This window comes from Sphaerodactylus townsendi, linkage group LG04, assembly GCF_021028975.2.
Source record: "Sphaerodactylus townsendi isolate TG3544 linkage group LG04, MPM_Stown_v2.3, whole genome shotgun sequence".
In the NCBI taxonomy this organism is placed as follows: Eukaryota; Metazoa; Chordata; class Lepidosauria; order Squamata; family Sphaerodactylidae; genus Sphaerodactylus; species Sphaerodactylus townsendi.
Genome location: NC_059428.1, coordinates 8,420,582 through 8,445,238, shown reverse-complemented (window position 1 = coordinate 8,445,238; position 24,657 = coordinate 8,420,582). Strand labels below are relative to the sequence as shown.

Genomic DNA, 24,657 nt, shown 5'->3' with positions numbered 1-24,657 from the left:
TCCGGCGCCCAGGCTGCTGCCCTGCCCCTGCCTGCCCGGAGTTGCGCCCCTCCGGTCCGGGAGGCGCTTCCTGGCCACAGCCCAGGTGACGACGACGACGACGGGGGTCCAGCAGCCGGACGGGGGGCGGGGGGGGGAGCAGGGAACCGGCTGCCCACTCCGGGGCGGGGAGGGGGGCGCTTGGCAGGGCTGCGCCGCGCTTCGGAGGGGGCGGGCGCGGGTGACGGGGAGGCCACACGCGGCGGCTTGGCGGGGGGGGGGGGGGCGTCGCTGCCGGTCCCAGGCAGGCCCGCGGCAGCTCCGTGCGCGGGCGAGGGGAGGGGCGCCCTACCCGCCTGGCTGGCCCTCCTCCCTCCCTCCCGAGGGCGCCCCCGCCGCGCGGGAAAGGCAGCGGCCGCCGTCCAGGTCGTGGGCTTCAGCCGGAGGGAGGCAGGGAGGGAGGGAGCAGGCGGAGCTGGAGCCGGAGCCTCCGCCGAGGGAGCCGGCCCGGCCGCATTCCTCTCCTGCTGCAGCTGGCGGGCCACCCGCCCGCCCGCCCGCCTGCCTGCCGCGCCCGCCCGTCTGCTTCCAAGTGGGGCTGGCTGGTGGCTTGGAACCCGCGGGGCGGGGGAGCTTCTGCAGCCGAGTGGCGGGGGGGGGCGGGGGCTGAGGAGCCGTCGGAGCTCCTCTCCAAAGGCGGGGATGCGCCTCCACACAACCAGGCCGGAAACATTCCTGGGGCAGCTGCCCCCACCCCCATGCCCCAACCGCGGGTACCCACTTCTGCGCTCCTCCACGAGTGGGGGCGGGAGGGGCAGGTCGAAGCGGAGGCCCTGGGGCACTGGCCCCATCCTTCCTGGGGGCCAGCACACCCCCGAGCGCCTGTCCGTCCACAAAGCTCTTCCAAGGAGTCCTGGTCCATGTCCGAAGCCCCGCCCCTCCGTTCGTGGGTTTTTAAAACATTTTTAGTGTTTTTTCGGTTTTTGGCCTGCAAGGGCACATTGTTTGGACTAGCAGCACCAAACTTTCACGGATTGTTTGGGGGACTCTCTTGATGATACTACGCGGGTTTGGTGAGGTTTGGTTCAGGGCGTCCAAAGTTATGGACTCCCAAAGGGGGTGCCCCCATCCTCCATTGTTTCCAATGGGAGCTAATAGAAGATGAGGGCTACACCTTTGAGGGTCCATAACTTTGGCCCCCCCTGAACCAACTTCACCAAACCTGGGTGGTATCATTTGGAGAGTCTCCTAAAGATACCCTGAAAGTTTGGTGCTTCTAGCCTACCAATTGCACCCCTGACAGCAGGCATCCCCCAAATTTTCCCAGATTCTGCTTTTAAATCCACCCCCTTCAGCATGGATTTAAAGGGAGAATCTGAGGTCCTCAGTTTAGAAGAAGAAGAGTTGGGATTTATATCCCCCTTTCTCTCCTGTAGGAGACTCAAAGGGGCTGACAATCTCCTTGCCCTTCCCCCCTCACAAAAAACACCCTGTGAGGTGGGTGGGGCTGAGAGAGCTCCGAAAAGCTGTGACTAGCCCAAGGTCACCCAGCTGGCATGTGTGGGAGTGCACAGGCTAATCTGAATTCCCCAGATAAGCCTCCACAGCTCAAGCGGCAGAGCTGGGAATCAAACCCGGTTCCTCCAGATTAGAATGCACCTGCTCTTAACCACTACGCCACATTAAAAGTGATGCTGTTTCAGGGTGGGGGATAATCCACCCCAAAACAGCATCACTTTCAATGTTGTTTAAACTGGGAACCCCAGGTTCTCCCTTTAAGGTGGATTTAAAAGGAGAATTTGGGCTCTCTAGTTTAAACACCATTGAAAGTGATGCTGTTTGGGGGTGGATTCCAGCATTACAGTGGCTGCCCGGGGTGTGTGTGTGTGTCAGATTTTGCACTGGGCTCCATTTTCCCTCTGTGCCTCTGCCCAGAGGGGAGGGCAGAAGGAACTGCCGGCTGGGAGCCCAACTGGGGGAGGGCAGTGGAGTCTGCTGTCCCTGGCCTCAGAGAGCTGCTTTTATAAGCGCTAGGCCGGGGGCGGGGCTTTGGAAGGCATGGCCATGCCTTAGGGGCAGGTGGTGGTGTGGCCCCACCCCTGAACCCCCCCCCCATAAAAAATCTATACCTACGTCCCTGGGGAGGGGCTCTCAGGGCCAAGGGAGATGCCGCTTGCCATGATCTGGAGGCCTTGGAGGGATTTTCCTGTGGGCCAAATCTGCCAGGGATGGTTTGTTGCCATCTTCTGGGCAGGGGGGGGGGGCTTCTGGAGGCGTGCGTGCGTGCAAATGGAGGGGGGGAGTTGTGAATTGCCTTCATTATCCAGGGGGTTGGACTAGATGACCCAAAGGTCCCTTCCAACTCTTGTGTTTCTCCCTCCACACACCTTGTAGCGCCGGGGATGACAAGGCCTAGTCACGGGGGTGGGGGGGGCAGCGAGGGGACAGCTTCGCAAACCTCACCTTGTCCTGACCCAGGCTAGGGGGCGGGGCTTCACAGAATAGGGCAATACAAGCTCGGGGGTGGGGGGGAAATACATGACCATGTGGAAGAGCCACTGGTGGACGTGGAAGAGGAGGGGGATCCACAGGGAATGGGGGTGGGCCGGCAGCTGCTCCCCCCGGCCTTGTGCCGGTCTTCCTGACATGCTGCTTCTGTGCACAGGGACTTCCAGCGGCCCAGGAGGTGGTGGAAGACGGCCGTGCTGGTCTGGCGATGGCCGGGTAAGACTATGGGGGGGGGAGAGGGATTGAGGTGAGGAGGAAAGGGCCATGATCCGTGGGTCTGGTGCGGGGCTGTGGGGGAGGGGCTTACAGAATAATGCCTTTGGTGCATGCTGGGGAGGACGGCCGGCCGACCTCCCCTTTACTTCCCACAGACCGGCCTGCTGAGCAAACAGGGGTCTTGAGAAGGGGGGGCAGCCTCCGCTGGGAGGGAAGCCCCCCAGTCCTGCCGGGACGCTCTACTGCATGAGGCCAGACCCCCTTTGGGCCCTGTCTTCTGCAAAAGGCCTGGTTGGGGGGGGGGGGGAAGGAGGCAGACCAGAATGTGGCTTCTGCCTGGAGACTCTTCCCTGCCTCCCCCTGCCCCCCTCCAGGCAGCTCTGGACCCCCACCCACGCATCCGAAGGCTTTCCAGCCCCTGTGAGTGGATGGTGGTGGTATGGGGCCTCCTGCAGCCCAGCAGGGCTTCGCCCCAGTCTAGGGGCCCCTCTGCAAGGGGGCACAGCAGGGCACAAAGAGCTGCCCCACCCACACAGGATCCAAGCCCACCCCTTCCGTCTCTGACTAAACTTGTGCCCCAAAGATTCTTAGATGCCCCACGAGTGGGCAGTGAGTGGAGAATGTGTGACGCCACCACTGGCACTGTGCAATAGGTTGTGACCGATCCCTCAGGGGCCACGATGGCACCAGCAGGGACACACACGCACGCACACACGCACATGCAGCAGCATGACCTGTCCCTTCTGAGCCAGGAAAGGAAGCAAGAGCCCTTCCAGTTTGATGCTATGGCTCAGAGGGGGACAGGAGAGAGCTCTGGAAGCAGAGGCGTTCCTCCCATTGGGCAAAGTGGGCAGTTGCCCTGGGCGCAGCCCTGTGGGGGGCGCAAAAACTGCAGGTTCGTTTGGGATTTTTTGTATTTTCAGTGTTTTTTCCATTTTTGGCCTGCAGAGGGCACAATTTTTTACACTGCTAGCAGACACCAAGAATCTTTCAGGGATGTTTTGGGAGACTCTCCTGATGCTATCACCCAGGTTTGGTGAGGTTTGGTTCTGGGAGTCCAAAGTTATGGGCTCCCAAAGGGGGTGCCCCATCCCCCATTGTTTCCAATGGGAGCTAATAGGAGATGAGGCTACACCTTTGAGGGTGGATAACTTTGGACCCCCTGAACCAAACTTCACCAAACCTGGGAGGCATCATCAGGAGAATCTTTTACTGATACCACCCAGGTTTTATGAAGTTTGGTCCAGGGGGTCCAAAGCTATGGACCCCCAAAGGGGGTGCCGCATCATCCATTGAGGATTGATAACTTTGGACCCCCTGAACCAAACTTCACCAAACATGGGTGGTATCATTAGGAGAGTCTCCTAAAGATACCCCAAAAGTTTGGTGCTGCTAGCTTAACAATTGCACCCCTGACAGCAGGCACCTCCCAAATTTCCCCAGATTTTCCTTTTAAATCCCCCCGCCTTTGACATGGATTTAAAGAGAGAATCTGAGGTCCCCAGTTTAAACATTGAAAGTGATGCTGTTTCAGGGTGGGGGAGAATCAACCCCAAAATAGCATCACTTTCAATGTTGTTTGCAGATTCTCCCTTTAAGGTGGATTTAAAAGGAGAATCTGGGCTCCCTAGTTTAAACACCATTGAAAATGATGCTGTTGGGGGGTGGATTCCAGCATCACTTGTTTAAACTAGGGAGCCCAGATTCTCCTTTTAAATCCACCTTAAAGGGAGAATCTGGGGTTCCCAGTTTAAACAACATTGAAAGTGATGCTGTTTCCCCCAGTTGGGGGGACTGGATACAACACCATAAAATGTTTTCATAGCAGTAATAAAACATTTTGAAAGCATTTTGAAAATGTTTTCCCAAAAAATTATTTCTGCTGTGTGGCATGGCCCATTGCTGTGTTCAGATTTGTGAGTTGGGACATGTTCTATAATGTGATGGTGACTTTGAAACAACCTGGTGGAAAAAATCATTGCTTGGTCACAGTGGGGGAGGGTGGCTGCCCTGGGGGGGGCACCCTGGGTGGCGCCAAATTCCAGTTTGCCTGAACCCCAGGGGAAGGGGAGGAGCCGCCAGCTGCGGACAGCTCTGGGGTTGCCCCTGCTAAAAAGGATGAGTGAAATGCTGAGGGGGGACCTGTGAGTAAGCCCAGGCAACCTCCATCCCCCGCCTCTGTTGCCAGGGAGGCGGCACTTGGGCCTGGTCTGCCACTTGCCCTGGAGACAGAGGGCTGTGGGGGGGGGGAGGGGGGGAGGCTGGGCCTGCAGGAGCCTCCCTCGAGGAAGCCCCCCACCAGCACAGAATGTCTTGGGGGGCGAGGCTGCGCAGCCCACTCCCCCTCCTGCCAATCCCCTCTCCCTGCAGCATCCTCGGCGGGTACCCAGGGCAGGGATGCAGTTCCCATAGCAACCAGCATCAACCCCCCCCCCACTCCAGCCCCTCTCCTCCGCCACGCCACGCCTCTCCTCTCGGGCCGGCTTCTGTCACCGAGGCGGGGCGGGGTCGCAATTCCGCCGCCCTCTCCCCCCCAGCACTGCAGCGGCGGCGGCGGGCCTTGAGCGGGCGGGGCGGGGCTCTGCGGGGCGGGGCTCGGCGGACGCGACCATTCGGGCGGCGGGGAGGGGGGCGCGGCCACGGCCAGGGCGGCGGCTCTTCCCGGCCCTCCCTCCCAGCGGCCGCGCACCCAGGCCGGCCTGCGGCGGAGGCGTGCGGGGTTTCCACGGAAGAGCCCGCCCGCCCGCCCGCCCCCCCGTGCGCGGCGCCGGCGGTGGTGCGCTCCAGCCCGGCTCGGCCGCTGCGGGGATGCGCTGAGCCCGCCCAGCCCCGAGCCGCGGCCGCCCTCCCGCCCGCCCGCCCGCCCGGTGCGGCAACCCCCGCCGCTCCTCCCCCCGCCCCCCGGCCCCGGGGCGATGCGGCTGCGGGCTCCGGCCGCCCCCTGCTAGGCAGCCCTTCGGGTGAGTGGCGACCGCGCCCGCCTGTCCCACCGACCCCGCGCCCCCTCCGGCCCGGGAGGCCGCGGCCTTGCGCCAGGGCGGGCGGGCGGGCGGGCGGGGGGTGCTCCTGGCGGGAGCGGGGGCTTGGGCCGCGCGTCCGGCCCCCGCCCTGGCGCCCCGCGCCTGCCCGCCTGCCTGCCCGCCTGGCCTGCCTGGGGAAGGGGAGGACAGCTCGGCCCGGCCCGCCCCGGCTGCACACCCGGAAGGGTCCCCGGCGCGGGGGCGGGAGGCCTCCGGGGGGCGGCGCGGGCCGGTGCTGGGGGGGGAGGGGAGGGAGGGAGGGGGCGGCCGCGGGAGGGAGGAGGGGCCCCGCCGGGCCTGGCCTCTCTCCGGGGCTGCAGGAGGCCTGGCTGCCGGACGCCCCTCGGCGGCTGAGCTGCTGCTGCTGCTGCTGGGCCCCTGGCCGGCCGAGTGTGCGCGCAGAACCCGGAGATGCCCAGCTGGGGCCGGGGCCGGATCTGCGTGTGGGCGGCGCGGGGGGGGGCGGGGGGGCTGCCCTGCCTAGGGGGTGGATCAGAGGAGGCCCTGGTGGGGCAGGGGGATCCCTAGGTGGCCTGGGGGGCCTGGCCTCAACTCTGTGCCCGCTCCCCACGCAGGCCCGCGGCGGTGGGTGCCCTCCAGGGGGCCCGGGACCAGCAGCGCCATGGCGAAGCGGGAGTCCAGCTCCAGCCCGGTGGTGCGGCAGATCGACAAGCAGTTCCTGGTGTGCAGCATCTGCCTGGACCGCTACCTCAACCCCAAGGTGCTGCCCTGCCTGCACACCTTCTGTGAGAGGTGAGAGGGGGGGGCACACCCTGCAGGAAGCCCCCCCCCCCAGGCCACACTCGGGTTTGGTTTCAGTGAGGGAGCAGCCACGGGAGCCTGGGGGCTGCGGGGGAAGGCCAGACGGCGCCGCTCTTGAGGAGTCGCCCGGCAAATGCCCCCCTCCCCTGGGCCTTCTTGAGGGGAGTCACCCGCTGAGGAAGGGACAGATGATGATGGGCATTTGCCGGGTTGCCCCCGAGCTGGGCTCGTAGAAGCTGTGGCCGTGGCACAGGGGCCTGGAGGCCGAGGCGCCTTCCTCTCCAAAGGCCGGCTTCCCAGAGGCCGTGAGCTGCACCAGGCAAGGCCAAGATGGCTGGGAGGGAGGCCGGGTTTGACGGGGGTGACCTGCAGAGGCCCCGCTGGACTTGCTGAGCCTGGCCTGCCCACCAGAGTGGCAGTGAGGAGGGGGAGCACGGCCCAAGGGGTCTCTGCCTGTGTTTGATCCCTGCCAGCCCCTGGCCAAGAGAGGTGCCCCCTGAGCCCCACTGGGTTTCTACATGAGTCTGGCCGAGCCCTTTTCTCAAGCTGGCTTCAGACCAGCACAAGAGGGGAGGGGCCCGGGGGGGGGGGGGGCTCTGCTCAGCACGTGGAAGGAGCATCTCCTGGTCAGACAACCAGGCAGCTGACTCAGACGAAGGCGGCTTCGAACAAGGCTGTAGGTCAGTGATGGCAAACCTTTGGCACTCCAGATGTTATGGACTACAATTCCCATCAGCCTTTGCCAGCATAGCCAATTGGCTGATGGGAATTGTAGTCCATAACACCTGGAGTGCCAAAGGTTCGCCACCACGGCTGTAGGTGCTGCTTCTACCTGGCCCTGCTGCCTCCCCCCAGGAGGTCCACGTGTGCCCCTCCCCTTGAGAAGCTGCGGAGACGGGGGTGTTCCCCACACAGGGAGGGGCTGGGGAGGTTCCCGCATTCTCCCTCTGGGAGCGCCCCCAAGGCAGGTTTCCCCACGGCTTCTGCCCCCCCCCCCCCGGTGTTTTTTTCTTAACTGGTGATTGACACGATGTCACAGCGCTGTCATGTCCCAGGAGTCTGTTGGGCTGTCTGAACTGCCAGCTCTCCTTTAAAGGAGTACATCTTGAGTCCTTTTTGTTGCCCAGATATAAGGGGATAGGCATCTCTCCTCACAGAAAGGGGTGGAGGCTGTTTTAAAAAATGAAACAGGCAATTCAGAGGACCTGTCAGGCGGACAGCTGTGTGACGATGCTGCTGTGTGCGTACATAGGATGGGGTGGGGCGGAACGGCCGGTGTGGGGAGCCCTGCCGGCCAGAGGCCTGTTGCTGCTCTGCCTGCCAATAGCTGCAGCAGCAGTGGAGCAACCACCCGAGCTGTTCTCATGCGGGAGGCGTCTCTTGGCCAGGACCAGCCGTGGCCTTGTGGGCTGGGTGGCCTGCCTACCTGTGGTTGGGTGGGCTCCCTTGCCGTGGCCTCTGGCACCTCAAGGGCACACTGGCCTGGCTGGCCGGCTGGGACTCCCGGTTGGTCCTCCTCCCAGTTTCGAGGGAGAAGGGTACTGTGGCGATCACGTGGTTAATTCCCAGGGGTTTGTCAGGGGACGTGCTGTGGTTCTTCCAGAGCAGGGGTCTTCAAACTATGGCCCTCCAGATGTTCATGGACTACAATTCCCATCAGCCCCTGCCAGCATGGCCAAGTGGTAGGGCTCATGGGAATTGTAGTCTATTAACTTCTGGAGGGCCATAGTTTGAAGACCCCTGTTCCAGAGGCTCTTGAGTCACAGTCCTGCTCTTCCATGCCCTTCTGACTACGTGGTCTGCTTCTGTGGCATGTTTGCCAGCTGGGACAGTGGCCCCTGGGGCATGGGTGGCTTGTGTGTTTTGTGGTCCAGGGCCTGGTCAGCAGACGGAGAAAGGTCCCTGCAGCTGGAAGCAGTTGGGGGGGGTGTCCCCTGAGATGGGAGGGGGCTTCTACTGGGATCCCTGACTCTGTGAGCAGGAATGGGGGAGAAGCTGCCAAAACGTCTCGCAGTGCTGTGGCAGGCGAGACCCCAAAGGCCCCCTTTCAATGGTGCGCGTCGGAAGGGGGTTTGCACATTGTGCCCCTTGTGGGCAGCGGGTGGCACGGGGCAGTGTGAGAAACAGGCCGATTATCACACTTCCCTTGCATTCGTGGTGCTTTGCGAGCGGGTCACGTTTGAGTTTTGTGTGCAGGGTTCTAATTCTCCCTTGCAATTTTTCAGGGCAGGAGATTCCTGAGCATTTCGACTCACCTAAATCCTCCCCCCCCTCCCCGCCCAGGCGAGGTTTTGTTTGTTTGTTTATTTGTTACATTTTTACCCCACGAAATTTCCTAAAGGACTCAGGCTGGCATGTAAAACAATATAATACAATAATAGTACATTATATATTATGATAACGATATAATACGGCTGTCTTCATTTAAAAGAAACCAGGACAGCGAAAGCTCCGGACAGTTGGCTCCCCTCCTGATCTTGGGGCTCTCAGAAACCGCCTGCTGGGGTGATGGTTTCTTATTATGAAACAGCTGCATTTATAGTTCGTCTTTCTCACTTAGACTCCAGGTGGATTACAAAAGACAGAAACTTGTTCAGTCGAGAGTGTGTGTGGGGGGGGGGGGCTCCTGGCTTGGAGAGACTGCAACTCCCTGGACGCCTCTGGTTGCCAGCGCCTACACGGCAGGGGGGGCCTGCCTATCTGTCTCTCCCCCCCCCGCCCTCCCGGCCACTCTCTGTGTTGCTGCCCGCCTCTGCTATCCCGCCCCTCCCGCGGCTCATCCCTGCCCCTGCCTGCTGCGTCCTCCTTGGCTCCTCCCCGCGGCCAGCTGACCCCTCCCTCTGGTCTCCTCTCGCCCGCTGTGCCCCAGGTGCCTGCAGAACTATATCCCACCCCAGAGCCTGACCCTCTCCTGCCCCGTGTGCCGCCAGACCTCCATCCTGCCCGAGAAGGGCGTGGCTGCCCTCCAGAACAACTTCTTCATCACCAACCTCATGGAGGTGCTGCAGCGCCAGCCGGACAGCGCCAGCCACGAGGATGCCGCTGCCGCCATGCTGGACTCCGTCAGCGCCGTGCCTGGCCAGCCGCTCTCCTGCCCCAACCACGAAGGGAAGGTCAGCGGCGCTGCTGCTGCTTGCGGGGGGGGGGGAGTGGGAGTCACACCAGAGCAGGCACAGGGGGGCCCTCTTCTCCCTAGAGCCGTGGTGGCGAACCTTTGGCACTCCAGAGGTTATGGACTACAATTCCCATCAGCCCCTGCCAGCATGGTCAATTGCTGCAGGGGCTGATGGGAATTGTAGTCCATAACCTCTGGAGTGCCAAAGGTTCGCCACCACGGCCCTAGAGGATCTGCACGCGTGGCCTTGCCCCTTTCTGCACGGGTGGGGGCGACCCAGGGCTTGCTTTTGCTGGCTGGGTGGATCATTCATTTCTGTTCTCTCTTGTGTTCTCCCCCCCACCCCCACCCCAGATGATGGAGTATTACTGTGAGTCGTGCGAAACAGCCATGTGCCACGAATGCACGGTCGGGGAGCACCGTGAGCACATGACGGTGCCCTTGCGGGACGTGGTGGAGCAGCACAAGGCCTCTCTGCGCCAACAGCTGGAGGCCATCAAGAGCCGGTAGGGCTGGGGGCTGAGGGAGGGGGTGGCTTGGATCGGGGCCGGCTGGTGTGCTGAGGCTCTTTTCTCCTCCCCACCCCCACCCAGGCTGCCCCACCTGACTGCCGCTATCGGGCTGGTGTCCGAGATCAGCCAGCAGCTGATGGAGCGCAAGAACGACGCCGTGGCCGAGATCGGGAGCACCTTCGCTGAGCTGGAGAAGGCCCTGCACCAGCGGAAAGGGGGGCTCGTCCGGGACCTGGAGGCCCTCTGTGGGGCGAAGCAGAAAGTAAGGCCTGCAGGCCGCCCTGTTGCCAACGCTGGGCTGGGAAATTCCTGGGGATTTGTAGGACGAGGGGAGGGGCCGCAGCAGGAAATCCCTTTATTTGATTTACTGATTTTGAGATGTTGATTCAGTTGCCCCCCGCCCCCAAAGGATCCGGTAGACACTGACCACATCAGAACAGTGCAAATGAGTTAAAAATAACACAAGGCCAGGTCACAATTACAGAATGTCGCCATTATAGTGTTGAACTATTGAAGTGTGTGGGGTCTCCTCCCAGACGACTGACGTTGCTCCGTTGCCCTCTTGGCTCCCACTCCAAAATGGCCCCCGGGCCTCCCAAGGGGCTGGGCCTGAAGGAACGGGAGCCGGTGGGATGAGGAAGTGGCCGGACCACCTGGTGGGAGGGCTGTGCAGTCCTGGGAGACAGCAGCGAAGGCTGCAAAGGAAGAGTTCCCGGGCGTCCTGCGCGGCACCTGCCAGCTCACGGAGTCATGACGCCCGGAAGGAGAGCGGTTGGACCGTCAGCCGGGAGGCATTTTTGCAAGCTGTTTTGCACGTAAAACCTTGTTGCTCTGCTGCGGCCTCCTCGCCAGTCTTGACCCACCGAGTGCACTGGAGGCCCCTCGGCTGCCTTGTGGTCCGAGGCTGGGCCCGCTCAGTCTCCTCGCTCAGGTGGAACATTGACTGGATCCTGCCAGCTGGAAGCCAACCACTTGCCTACAGGCCGAAGCCAGTGCCGGGTGGGGGGTTCAGGCCCCTTTAAGGGACATTATTATGAATCTGTCCATCCCCACAGGAGTTTTCCTGGCGGAATAGGAAGAGGCCGGAGCAAGACTGCGCTTGAAGTAGCCTCCTCTGGGTCCTGCCAGCTCCCGCCCAGTTGGGGGAGGGGGGGTCAGCTGCGGAGGACATGTCGGTCCGAGGCCCGTTTCCCTCCAGCACCAGGCCTGGCCGTGGGACGGAGGTTGCGCTGGCTGGCCTCACAAACAGCCTCCAGAGACACCTGGGTTGAGGCAGGTCAGCTCTGGCGTAGGAGGTTAAGAGCTCGTGTATCTAATCTGGAGGAACCGGTTTGATTCCCCGCTCTGCCGACTGAGCTGTGGAGGCTTCTCTGGGGAATTCAGATTAGCCTGTGCACTCCCACACACGCCAGCTGGGTGACCTTGGGCTAGTCACAGCTTCTCGGAGCTCTCTCAGCCCCTCCTACCTCACAGGGTGTTTGTTGTGAGGGGGGGAAGGGCAAGGAGATTGTCAGCCCCTTTGAGTCTCCTGCAGGAGAGAAAGGGGGGATATAAATCCAAACTCCTCTTCTTCTTCTCCTCTGCGGTGGCTGCTAGACCTATCGGCAGTGTTTGACACCACCTGTTGACCCCACTGCCTTACTGACGCTGGGATAGGTGGGGCAGCCCTTCGTTGGCTGTCCTCATTTCTACAGAATAGGGAACAAAGGGTGTGTGTCAGGGGATGGGGTCTTGACACAACATCCATTGGTGTGCGGAGTCCCACAGGGGGCGATCCCCTCCCCAGTGCTCTTTAATGCCTACAGGCGCTCCTTCGCCTGGCTAGTCCAGAGCTTTGGGCTAGAGGGGCATCGACATTCAGGTGACGCTCGGCTGTACCTGTGCACAGGTGGCCAGCCGGGCTCCTTCCTGGGCGTTCTATCCCTGTGCCTGGGAGCCCTGATGAAGTGGTTGCAGCAGAGTTGGCTGGAACTGAATCCAACCGAGGCAGAGGTCCTGCGGCAGGACCTGGGTGGGCCAGAGTGGGGGCTTCGGTCCCAGCTTCCTCTGCCAGGAGCCTGGCCTTGGTTCTGGGTGCCTCGTCTTCGGTGGGGGCCCAGGCTGCAGCCACTGCCTGGAGGGCGTTTTCTCCCGGCAGTGATTTTGAGGGCGGCTCTTTGTAGAGCGAGTGACAGCCGTCCAGTCTTGAGGTGACCAATGATTGGGTCAGTGCAGCCATTTTCTCCAGGGGGGGTCGGGAGGTCGGCTGCCGTTCCAAGAGGATGCTCGACCTTACGTGGAGGTCAGCAGCCCTGAGCAGGCCCGTTGAGTTGGCTGGGCTGGAGAAGGTGGGGGGGGCATTCCCTGCCCCCTCTGGGCCCCCAGCTCCCTTGCCTGGCCCCCTCGCCCTTTGGACTTTGACTGGGAAGGCTTGCTGGACTCTGGAGGGCTTTGCTGCCTAGCGTAGAGGCATCTGTCTTGGGGGAACTTCTAGTCCTGCGTCCCCTGGATCCAGCAGCTGCCTCTGGGGACGTCCTAAGCAAGGTTTGAAATGACAGCCCCCCCCCCTGCCCTCCCCCCCAGCATCCCATGCTTTCAGAAATGCCTTCTCTCTCTGCATGGAGGTTCCATTTAGATTTATTTGCTGCATTTATCCAGGGTTTTTTTGGAAGCCTGTGAGCTGGGTAGCAAATCCCACCAGAGACCAGACCTCTGTGGAAAGAAACGCTTCCGTCAGTCTGTGGCTGAGTGATTTGGGTGGGCGGGCTCTGGGGGCATTTTCTCCACCCCACTCTCTCATTCTGGACAATCTTTGCAAACCCTTTTCAGTTCAGAAGAAACTCTTCTGCCTGGACCGTTTCCGCTGGAGCCGTTTGGGGTGGCCTGGGGCCAAGGGGCGGAGCCTTGTCTGGGGTCACGTGCCCGTTCACGTGGGCTTGTTGGCCAGCGCAAAGGGGGGCGCGCTCCCTGTCCCGAGAAGGGCCCTGAGCTGGCGGCGGCGGCAGCTGTATGGGGTATGGGTCGGTGCCTGCTTCCCTCGGAGCCCCGGGGGTCCTTCCCCCACGGCTGCCAGCCATCCCTCCTCTGCCTGCTGCAGGTGCTGCAGGTACAGCTGGACACGCTGCGCCAGGGCCAGGAGAACATCCTCAGCAGCTGCAGCTTCACGGAGCAGGCGCTGGACCACGGCTCGGAGACGGAGGTGCTGCTGGTGAAGAAGCAGATGAGCGAGCGGCTGAGCGAGCTGGCCGGGCGCGAGTTCCCCGAGCAGCCCCACGAGAACGCGCAGGTGGACTACGTGGTGGAGACGGAGGGGGTGCGCAAGTCCATCCTGAACCTGGGGGTGCTGCTGACCACCAGCGCCACGGCCCACAAGACGGTGGCCACGGGGGAGGGGCTGCGCCACGCCATCGTGGGCCAGGCCACCTCGCTCACCATCACCACCAAAGACAAGGACGGGGAGCTGGTGCGGAGCGGCAGCGCCTGCTTGCAGGCCGAGGTGACGGCCCCCGACGGCTCCTCCGCCAGCCCGGAGGTCCTGGACAACAAGAACGGGACCTACGAGCTGCTGTACGTGCCGCGCCAGGAGGGGGACCACCTGCTCTCCATCCGCCTCTACGGCCAGCCCATCCGAGGCAGCCCCTTCCGCGTCAAGGCCGTGAAGGCCTCGGACGTGCCCCCCTCCCCGGACGACGTCAAGCGCCGCGTCAAGTCCCCCAGCAGCGGCCACATCCGCCAGAAGGCCGTGCGCCGCCCCTCCAGCATGTACAGCAGCGGCAAGAAGAAGGAGAATCCCATCGAGGACGAGCTGATCTTCCGCGTTGGTCAGTGGGGGGTAGGTGGGCGGGTGGGTGGACAGGAAGGACTTTCTCGGGTGGGGGTGGAACGGGCTTTTCTGAGAAAGGGTGCTCAGTCACCCGCTGCCCACATAGGCGCTCACCGGAGTGGCAGCTGCTCCCCTGTACTGACCGGTGTGGGCGGGGAGGGACAGACCTATTTCCTGTGGACAGCAGGGCCAGCCTCCGCTGGGGGGGGGGGGCAAAGGAGTGCTGCTGCGTCCGGCTCCGCAGGGCCCCGAACTCTTTCTCCTGCCCCTTTTTTTGCAGGGAATCGTGGGAGGGAGAAAGGTGAATTCACCAACCTGCAGGGCATCTCCACCTCCAGCAACGGGCGCATTGTGGTGGCCGACAGCAATAACCAATGTGTGCAGGTAGGGGACATGCCTCTTCCCCCCCGCCCCCCCACCACCGGAAGCAGCCCCTTCTCCCTGGCCACCGTGTCTGCGTGGCTGCTGAGCCCCTCCTCCCTGCCTCTGTGCCAGATCTTCTCCAACGAGGGCCAGTTCCGGCTGCGCTTTGGTGTGCGGGGCCGCTCCCCCGGGCAGCTGCAGCGCCCCACGGGCGTCACGGTGGACCTCAATGGGGACATTATCATTGCTGACTATGACAATCGCTGGGTCAGCATCTTCTCGCCAGAGGGCAAGTTCAAGGTGAGGGCCCCACGTGGGGTCAGCGGCCGGGATAAGGCTTTGCCAAAACACCTGTTTGCGGAAGGCGTTGGGGCGGAGCTTCGTCTCGCAGTCCCGCCAGGAGCTTGGGAGGCACCACGATCCCCTGGCAAAGCTGAAGGCCCCCGGGCCAGGGCGGAGGGGGTGGGGAAGGCGTCTCTTTGCCCAGGGTGCCGGGGAGGCCCTGCTGGTCAGAGGAGGCCGGAGCAGCTGCAGCGGGCCAAGGTGACTCCGCAGGGAGGTCGCTCTAAGCCTCGTCTTCCACCATACGTCTTTGCCCTTGGTTGCGCTGCAGTCTTGCGAGAGCAAGAGATTCTCCATGTGGGTGTGCACAGGATGCCCCACGGTTGGAGGGAGACTCTGAGCGCGTGGGCCGGGGCCGCCTCCGTGGGGGGCTGATGGGCGGCCCCAGGGCCCTGCTGAGCTGGCCCCTCTGGAGCTGGGAGCCTTCTGGGACAGGCGGCTCAGTTGTGCAGCCAGTTGCTGGACTGTCCAGCCCCCCCGCAGCCCCCGCCCGGGCCGTGATTCCACGGGGGCAACTCCTGACAGGCCCTGCAGCTGGCCTCTTAGCAGTGCCCACTGGGCACAGGCGTGGCTGGCGTGGCATGATTCCGTGGCAGGGCTGCAGTGCAGGAGAGGAGATGTGGGTGCAGGGAGGGGCCGTGCTTGTGTCTCTTGTGTGGGACCAGCTTTGGGTCTCTCCACTTCCCCCTCGCTCTACTTTGCCGTACCGGGGGCATGGGTGGGCTCCCATTCAGCCTTCCGGTGTGGTCGGGTGCCCACTGTTGGCCTCTGGCGCACGGAACATTTCCTCCATTCTGCCCTCGTCCTGCCTCTGAGGAGCTGAGCGCACAGAGATGGTTCTTGCTCCCTCCCTCGGAGCAGCAGTGGCGTAGGAGGTTAAGAGCTCGTGTGTCTAATCTGGAGGAACCGGGTTTGATTCCCCGCTCTGCCGCCTGAGCTGTGGAGGCTTATCTGGGGAATTCAGATTAGCCTGGGCACTCCCACACACGCCAGCTGGGTGACCTTGGGCTAGTCACAGCTTCTCGGAGCTCTCTCAGCCCCACCTACCTCACAGGGGGTTGGTTGCGAGGGGGGAAGGGCAAGGAGATTGTCAGCCCCTTTGAGTCTCCTGCAGGAGAGAAAGGGGGGATATAAATCCAAACTCTTCTTCTTCTGACCGTGCTCCCAAAGAGGGAGGTCCGGCTGAGACGGCAATTGGCTCAAGCTGACGGCAGCGGGGGTGGGGGGGGGGTGTTGACCTCTGATTCCCAGACCTTGAGTCCTTGGGGCCCACTGACACTCCCCACCTCCCCAGACAAAGATCGGGGCGGGCCGCCTGATGGGGCCCAAGGGCGTGGCTGTGGACCGCAACGGGCACATCATCGTGGTGGACAACAAGGCCTGCTGCGTCTTCATCTTCCAGTCCAACGGGAAGCTCGTGGCCAAGTTTGGGAGCCGCGGCACGTCGGAGCGGCAGTTTGCAGGTACCCTCGATGGTAATACAGCCACAGGTTCCCTCTCGTTACTGCATGCCGTTGGCTTCTGCCGGGGCCAGGCCGGGACTGGGTCGGTGAGTACTCCTACGAGGAGCTGCCCCGCTGCGGGTTAGGGTCTCAGCAGGAAAGGTCGCTCGTGGAAGGCCAGCTGGCTGGGGGGCTCTGCCCGGGAGGCTCCAGGGACCGCGTGGCCTGCTGGGATTCTGCTCTCTCGGCTCTTTCTCACCGACTAACGATTCTGCTGGCTGGTGTGATAATCACTAATTTGGCTGTAACACTTTGGGCCCCGCCGCCCTTTCCTCTTTCAACGCTAGCATCACTCCTGAGCTGGGTCTGCGCAATAATCCATTTCGCCATGATGTGAGGGAGACCCATGTGGCATCTGTGTGGCGAGGCAGAGGGACAACGTCTTGACCGTCCCCCACTCAAAAGAAACAGCTCCTTCCCTTGTAGGGGTGCAGAGGCCCGTGGGAGAACTTGGGGCTCATGGCTCCTTAAAGCAATGCCCCTTTTAACCCAGCTCCTTCAGTTAGGGAACCCAAATTCTTCTCAAGAAGCCGGCCGCCACTAAGAGACACCCCCCACCCCCAATTCTGCATCCCTTCCTGGGGCTCATAGTCCTAAGGAAGACCTCTGTGGGAGGGGGTCAAGGAGCAGAGCTCTCCTTCCCCCCGTCTCTCCTGACCCCCTTTCCTCAGCCAGCACCTGGCTGGATTGTGGCCGCCTGGAAGAGGAAGGGCCAACTTTCGGGCAAGATTCTCCAGCTCAGACAAGCCAGACTTCGGATCTTTAAGGATCAGGTGTTTAATAACAAGGCATCATAAACAACTGGGAACAGTCAGCCGGGAGGAAACGAGAGCTGGGCCACTCAGACGTTGTCCAAATGCCGGCCCAGGCTCTTTGGAATGGGTGCAAGAGGCCAAGAGCTGGACAAGGCCTGTCCCAGAGGCCGGGCAGGTGAAGGGTCTCACCCCCCCTCCTGGAGGCCAGTCAGACCACCAACACTGTGCTGGCCAATATCCCCCCCCCCCCCCGAGACTTGGATTACTGGCTTGCAGCTCCAGGGGGGCATATGAAAAAGTTTCCCTTTTGACCGCCTTTGGAGCTTAGCCCCGTGGCGTTCGCTCCCTCTATTTTCCGGGGGCCCCAGCTCTGATCGTCACCTTGACTCTCATCCTTTTCCTGAATGTAACTGAAGGCTTTTGATTGCTGAGCTCACAATTGTGTCCCTGAGGTGCATTCTCTTCTCCCATCACTGGGAACTCCCTGGACGTTTTCTTGGAGGGGGCGCGCTGTGTCTTCTGCTGCCCGGGGGCGGGGGGGTTGGAGTCCCACTGGGCCAGGTCTCTTCCCTGCCCTGCATTCCAGCCTCTTCCTTCCGCGTCCCAGAAAAACCTCTCCAGCCCCCCCCTTCCTCCTCAGCTCCTCCGTCTCCCGGGCCTCAAAGGTCTGCATTTCCCCCTTTTCCTTTTTGGCAGGGCCTCACTTTGTTGCCGTCAACAACAAGAATGAGATTGTGGTCACCGACTTCCACAACCACTCCGTGAAGGTAAGAACAGAGCCTGTGGTGCACTGGCTGGTGGAAGGGGGGGGGACTGCTCTCTGCACATGCACTGAGGACCGGCCATCATCCATTTTCACATGTGGCACCCTCACTCACTGCCTCACTGGGAAGGGTTGGAGGTGCTGGGGCTGAGCTCTCTTCACCAACCAGGCCTGTCTGCTCCCCCAGGTGTACAGCGCTGACGGAGAATTCCTCTTCAAATTTGGCTCTCACGGCGAGGGGAACGGGCAGTTCAATGCGCCGACGGGCGTGGCTGTGGACTCCAACGGGAACATCATTGTGGCCGACTGGGGCAATAGCCGGGTCCAGGTATTGGGGAGGGGGGGCTGGAGCATCGTCTCGTGCTGCCTTTTGCCAGTTTGTGTCTGTGGGGGGAGGGAGGGAGGGGGGGTGGGAGGGTTGCATGGTCCAGAGGGCAGCCCGTGTCGTGATGCCGGTGCCGTTGCTGGAGGCGTGAAAGGCCAGGGAGCTGTGCCCGTGTCTTGGGGGAGACGATGCGATGGGGAGGGGCTGAGGCTCCGTGGCAGAGCTCCCGTTTGGTGTTCAGACAGCCCCGGGTTCAGTCCCCATGGACTCCAAATAAAAGGATGAGAAAAGTCGGTGATGCGAAAGACCCTTTTCTGCCGGAGACCCTGGAGAAAGAGGCAGCACCCGTCTGGGGGACCAAACGGAAGCTCTGGCTCAGTAGAAGACCTGTCTTGTCTTCAGTCAGCCCCAACAGTCCTGGCCCTGACCTCCAGCCCCCAGTGACCCCAAACCAGAGCGATAGTCGGGTCCCGCTCTCAGGGGGGTGGATTCTTGCCAGTCATGGATATTTGGGGGCCGAAGAAAGGGGGCACTGAGGAGGAACTCCCTCCTTGGCGGGTGAATGCTGAGGAGGGGTCTCCCTTGCTGCAGAGGTAGAGTCAGTGCTTGGGCACGTAGATAGCTGGGTCTGTGATGGGCACATGGTGGGATTCCTGGTGTGGAGGCTGTGGGTCATCTTCTGCAGAGCTTGATGGTGAGCACCCGTGATAGGGGGGCAGTGCAGTAAGCGGGGGGGGGGGGGGTTTCCAGGAAGCCATGTTGAGGTTGCCTGGCAGGAGAATAACAGCCGTGAGGACCTCTGAGGCAGCTCTGTCTGAAAACTGGGCCAGCTGGACACGCACAACTAGAGAGTGAGAAAATTGTGGGCAGGGGGCACCACTGGGGGAGACATGGTGGGAGAAGCTGGGCCTGCACCAAAGGGGTGGACACCTCTGCATTCAGCTAACCAGCCTGTATTTTCCTGGATCGCTCTGGATCCTTGTTTTAAAATGGGAGTGCTCTGCAGGGGCTGATGGGAATTGTAGTCCACGAACATCTGAAGCACCAGAGTTGGACACCCCTGGCTTAAGGTCTGTTTCAGGCAAATTGATGGAGAGCGTTTGTGAAGTTGAAGCTCTCTCGCACCTGGAAGGGCAAGTCCTGCTGAATGAAAAGCAGCCGGGCCTCTGCAGTGGTCAGTCCGGTCTCACTGACCTTGTAGAGTACTTTGAAACAGTCAGGGAACATGTGGACAGGGATGAGGCAGCCAGATGTGTCGTTAATTTGGGTTTCCAGGAGGCTTTGGGCAAAGTCCCCCACCAAAGACTCCTGAGCAAACTTCAGAGTCCTCTTGTGGATTGAAAATTGGCCCAAAATACAAAGCAGAGAGTTGGAACAAATGGTTGGTTCGTGCAGTGGAGGGGGGGGTGGGGTGGGGAGCAGTGGGGTCTCGTATGGGTTTGCATCGGGACCAGCATTTTTCAACTTGTTCATAAAGGACATGGAATTGGGGGCGAACAGCAAGAGGACCACATTTGTAGATCCCCCCCCCCCAATTGTTTAGGGTGGTTAAGACCAAAACAGGTTGCAAAGAGCTCCAAAAGGACCAAAGTGAGGGGGGATGATGCCCGTAATCCCGACTTCTCATAGACACGGATGGGATCTGAACTGGCAGCAACAGGCCAAGAAAGGCCTCCCCCCCCCCTTGATGGGACCTTGATGGGGCGGGGGGGCACCGTGCCTGGCTGCTGTGGCTGATTGCGCCCCCCCCCTCCCGCCTGTCTTTCCAGGTCTTCGACAGCTCCGGCTCCTTCCTGTCCTACATCAACACCACGGCAGACCCGCTCTACGGGCCCCAGGGCCTGGCGCTCACTTCTGACGGACACGTGGTGGTGGCCGACTCCGGGAACCACTGTTTCAAGGCCTACCGATACCTGCAGTAATTGTGGGGGCGGGGGGACAGTGGGGTGGAGGCGTAACTGGGATGCCCTCCTCCCTGCCTGTTCATTGCCCCCAAAGGTGGTGGGGGCCCCAGGGGGACTTGAGGGGGCTCTGGCAGCCACGTGCGAAGGTGCCAATTGCTACCACGGCATCTGCGCGTTGGAGTTCCGGACGCTCCCTGGGGTGCGCAGGGAGGCGTCGTCCGCTTGGCTTCTCCAGCAAGACCACCCTACTTTTGCAGTCCCGTTGCGGGAGGGGGGCTGGGGGAGGTGGGTCTCGTGTGGGCTTTGTCGCAGTCTGTCTGCTTGGGGGGGTCCCTGTTTCTTTTCTCCCACCCCTCCCCCGCCGTCTTTCCCCAACTTGGCTTTTTTTCTGCACTTTATCTCTGTCTGGGGAGGGGGCCGAGTCCACTCCGCCCCCTCCTGTCCTGCTTTGCAGAGACTTTGCCGGGCTCGTCCTGGGGGGGCGGTGCAGGAGAATCGTGGGCCGACACCGACTGCTCACCTCCCCCCATTATGACTTCAGAAGCCAGGGGGGCTGGCTGGTCAGCCGGTCGCTCTTTGGGGGAGCAGCAGGAAGGTGACTCTCAGCCGTGCCAGATAACCTGCGTCATATTGGTGTCACGGGGGCGGGGGGGTGAGGCCTGCCCTGAATCCCCGGAGGAGTTCGGCCCCAGCCCTTCCTTCTTCCCTCTTAGGTGGGGGAGGGGGTGCCATGGAGGGAGCACGAGCGAGTGAGCGTGTGTGGGGTGGCGGCTCTGCCTCTTCCTGCCCCATACAGGCAGCGTGGCTCACTTCCACACACAGGCAGCCGTTTTCCACGGGGCTCTCCTCCTCGGCTGTGCTTTGCCTCTCCGTCTGCCTGGCCCTCGGCCACAGCAGCCTTTAGCAGCAGCCGTTGAGCCGGAGGAGGCTGGGCAGTGGCCAGCGCTGTGCTGACGAGAGCGCTGGAGCTGACCCTTGGGGGTCGCTCCTCATCCCTCCTGTCGCGTTCTGGGGCGGGGGGGGGGGGGGCACTGCCCCTGTTCCTTGCCCCTCCCAAACCAGCCAGCCAGCCAGCCTTGGGCTCATAGCCTCAGTCACCAGCCAGCCCATGTCAGACCTGTGAGCTGCTGCTGCTGCTGCTGCTCCTGTCTGCTGCGATCTGCCCCTTCTCCGCTCTGCTCCCTGGGCCTTTGACACACGCTCCGGCCGACTGGGCTGGGCTGGGCTGGGCTGGGGGGAGGCAGCCACGTGCAAATGAAATGTATGTAAAAATAACAATAAAGTATTCTGAAAGTAGCTCTGCTTCATCCTTTGGTGGAAGCCCCCCCCCCCCCCCGTGCTCAGCACCGCAACAGCATCTCACTTGTGGGCCATTACGGAGGGGGAGGGGGTGGGGGGCCTGGAGCTCTGTCCTCTCCATCGGCCGGGGTCTCTGGGTGCTCTTTCCATTTACCTTCTAGCTGCAAGCAGCTTCTCTCCAGACAGAAAGGTGGGGGGGGGGGACAGGTTCATTTGATGCCGTGCCCCCCCCCAAGCATGCTTGCCTTGCATTGGGGAGGGGTTTTGCTTTTTTCTCCCCTTGGTGAATTACAGTCCTGTTCGGTTATAAAGGTGTTTTCCTGGGCTGTTCTGTTACAGTTCAAATCCCTTTAAAGCGCCCTTCAAACAGTTCTGTTTTGCACCTTCCATGGAGTGGGGGAGGGGGGGCTTTCCTGACCACCGCAGGCCAGCTGTTCTGTATGGTGGGGCCACCCAGGGAATGCACGAGAACAGGCAGCTGCCGATCTTACCCATTTGAAGGGGGGAACCCTTAGGAAGCTTTGCTAGGGTGAGTGGGCTTGTCACAGCAGAGCAGACCTCCTTGTATACAGATGTGGGGATCCCCAGGACTGCGAATTGAACTTGCTGACCAGTCAGTAGCTAATGGGGTGACTGTGGAGTACGAACGACCCATGTTCTGTTTGGAGTCCGATAGTAACCGGCCTGTGTGTTCCCTGCCATCTGAGTTGTGTTTGAGGGCAGGCCCACGTAGACTCCACTACAGTAGTCCAGCAGCAAGGTAGGTATGGCATGAATCCACGTGGCCAGGTCAGCCCAAGTCAAGCTGGGTAGCCGTCTGGCCAGGGCTTCCTGCCCTTCTGAGTCTCTTTTGCGGATTATGCCACAATAAGATACATAGAGATACAAGATACAATATCTTAATAGAGATATAAGATACAATACTGTCTGTATACACGATAAGATACAATACTCACATAGCTCGAGACCCTCTACGAATGGTGCAGGAAGGCAACGATTCTTATCATTACAAAGGATTTAAAAAAACACTAATGTTATAAAAGGTGTTTAAAATGAACGACAAAAGTAGAAAACGATGCAGTAAGAGCAAGGCAATACCAACTGTGGAAGAGACCGTGATCCAACTCCCTTTATGATCCGAGCGTCCCCTGGATTGTCAAAGACTTTCATGGCCGGCATCAGCAGACTGTGGTGGGTTTTCTAGGCTGTGTGGCCGTGGGCTGGTAGTTTTTGCTTCTAACATTTTACCTGCAATATTTCACCTTCACACTTACCAGCCAGATCTTCCTAAATGACATCTCAGCCCTGTTTCAACGTTGCCTGACAACCGGTTACTTCCAATGGCACGATGACTTCTATGAACCGTTGGATGGGGCGGCCTTGGGAAATCCCCCTCAGCCCACTACTAGCTAATCTTCACATGGAACACTTTGAAAAACAAGTCCTAGAAACTGCACCAAAAAACCACACTATGAGTCCAGTTTTTACCATTTGAAGCCACGGCGATGGAGAGTTGATGAAATTTCTGGACCACCCTAATGGTATCCACCCAGACAATCAGTTCACCACAGAAAAAGAGGGGAAACTGCCATTTCTGGATGTCATGATCATCTGTAAAACAAACCAACAATTGGGCTCCAGAGGGTGGAAAAAACCTATACAGACCGATATCTACAATCAAAAGCCGGGTAGATGGTGCAAAATGGACCTGCAAACCTCACCTTCTTACTGATGAACTGAATCACCTCAACTGGGCCTTGCAAGCAAATGGCTCCTCCACAGCGGAAATCAGAAGAGCTAAAAAGCTGAGAGAAGAACACCGGACTGTGGAAAAACAGCCCCCCCCCCCCCACACACACAGACAAAAGAGGAGGTATTTATACTGTACATCAAAGGAATTGCAGTGATCAATTGGGAAAACTGATGGAAAGCAAAACCTTCAAAGAGTCTTCAGAGCCACCAGGAAAATACAATAAAGGCTGTGGTCAGCAAAGGACAGCAGAGACCCCCGGGAGTCTATCACACAGCACGCAGCTGTGGACAACTGTACATCGTGCCTGCAAAACACAGCATTTGGGCAAGAATGAAAGAACACCAAAGCACTGCCAACTGACCCAACCTGGGAAATCAGCAGCAGCTGGGCATGCTCTGAACCATGTTGGACATAGGATCTTATTTGAAGACACAAGGAAGCCATTGAAAATATGCACACACCTGGATAGTTTCAACAAAAAGGAAGATAATCTGAAAATCAACAAGACCTGACTATTGGCACTAAAAAACACCAAAAATACAAAGACATTCAAATACAACTGCAAATGAGCTCCACACTGCCACATGCAAAAGCAACCGGACCACAGCCACACAGCCTGGAAAACCCACAACAGCCTGGTAATTCTGGCCATGAAAGCTTTCGACAACACACCAGTCATGAATGTCAGCAGCTGGGAGTATTGGATATGGGCTATGACGGCAGGGAAGAGAAGACAGCAGTGGAAACTGCTAGCCCAGGGGTCTGCAACCTGTGGCTCTCCAGATGTTCATGGACTACAATTCCCACCAGCCCCTGCCAGCATCTGGAGAGCCACAGGTTGCAGACTCCTGTGCTAGTGGCTGTTGTGCCAGGAAGGGCGTCTGTGTTGTACCAGGGGAAGGGAGAAAGACTCCCCCCTTCGCAAGAAGCCCACACTGCCACAAGGAGATTGGGGTAGGGCAGTGGTGGCAAACCTTTGGCACTCCAGATGTTATGGACTACAATTCCCATCAGCCCCTGCCAGCATGGCCTAGATGTGGGGGGGACTCTGTTTGCGCGTGCCCACAGAGAGGGCTCTGAGTGCCACCTCTGGCACCCGTGCCATAGGTTCGCCACCACTGATATATAGCAATTCATGTCAATTAGGTTCAGCTCGAGTTCATTGAAGGAAATGGTATGGAAGAGGAGACAAGCGTTGCGTCCTTAAATAGCAGATTGGCTTGTCTTGAAAGTGTATTTGACAAACAGGAGAAGAGTCCAATTAAAACAGAAAGTAACCTTTCTAGGGAAAGGGCAGTGTAGTAGTGCACTGCCGACCCAGCAGTGCCGTAGTAGAACGTTGGCACGCCAACGGACCTGCGGCCTTGCCGGTCGCATCGCGACTCCCCTACCTTCATATCCCCCCCCATGAGTCCCACGTGAGTGCGTGGAACTGTCTGGCTCAATCACCGGGCTTAGGGACAATGATCTTGCCCCAGGTGAGGAGATTAGGCCCAGACTGCTGCGACGCTCTTCTCCGCATCGTGAGCCAGATGAGATCATGCATCACCTGATGATCTCCCGACCTCCCGCTCTCCCGGAACTCCCCCCAGTCCTCCCTCCTACACGCCCATAGCAGTAACAATAAAAGGTGCCAGGAACCGGCAGACGGGAGATTCGGGTTAGGAACCACGGACCTCCTGTCTCCCCGCTGGCTGCTGGCGATCTCCACCACCAGATGTTATCATCGCGCCTCGT

The 24,657-nt window shown here is 60.4% G+C and overlaps 1 protein-coding gene across 4 annotated transcripts; it reads left to right on the top strand.

Annotated features, from left to right (window-relative positions):
• Nucleotides 1-21,164, top strand: TRIM3 (tripartite motif containing 3). 4 transcript variants are annotated; one of them, XM_048495252.1, is made up of 13 exons: nt 1-85; nt 2,645-2,703; nt 6,299-6,476; nt 9,355-9,598; nt 9,955-10,106; nt 10,194-10,374; nt 13,189-13,912; nt 14,195-14,298; nt 14,410-14,577; nt 15,914-16,094; nt 17,573-17,643; nt 17,827-17,967; nt 19,734-21,164. In XM_048495252.1, the coding sequence occupies exons 3-13, from the start codon at nt 6,346-6,348 to the stop codon at nt 19,884-19,886; spliced, it is 2,250 nt and encodes a 749-aa protein (XP_048351209.1). In that variant the 5' UTR covers nt 1-85; nt 2,645-2,703; nt 6,299-6,345; the 3' UTR covers nt 19,887-21,164. The 4 variants fall into 4 exon arrangements, with proteins under 4 accessions (XP_048351209.1, XP_048351210.1, XP_048351208.1 ...); XM_048495253.1 differs by lacking the exons at nt 1-85; nt 2,645-2,703 and adding an exon at nt 5,314-5,663 and having other exon boundaries at nt 15,914-16,082; XM_048495251.1 differs by lacking the exons at nt 1-85; nt 2,645-2,703 and adding an exon at nt 5,314-5,663.
• The last annotated feature ends 3,493 nt before the right edge of the window (nt 21,165-24,657 follow it).

What these genes read in the sequence shown, in the direction of transcription:
- TRIM3 (XM_048495252.1), top strand. Translation starts at nt 6,346, where the DNA reads ATGGCGAAGCGGGAGTCCAGCTCCAGCCCGGTGGTGCGGCAGATCGAC. An exon ending in CGAGCTGATCTTCCGCGTTG is followed by an intron (nt 13,913 to 14,194) that starts GTCAGTGGGGGG and finishes CTTTTTTTGCAG; the next exon opens with GGAATCGTGGGAGGGAGAAA. An exon ending in TCCACAACCACTCCGTGAAG is followed by an intron (nt 17,644 to 17,826) that starts GTAAGAACAGAG and finishes CTGCTCCCCCAG; the next exon opens with GTGTACAGCGCTGACGGAGA.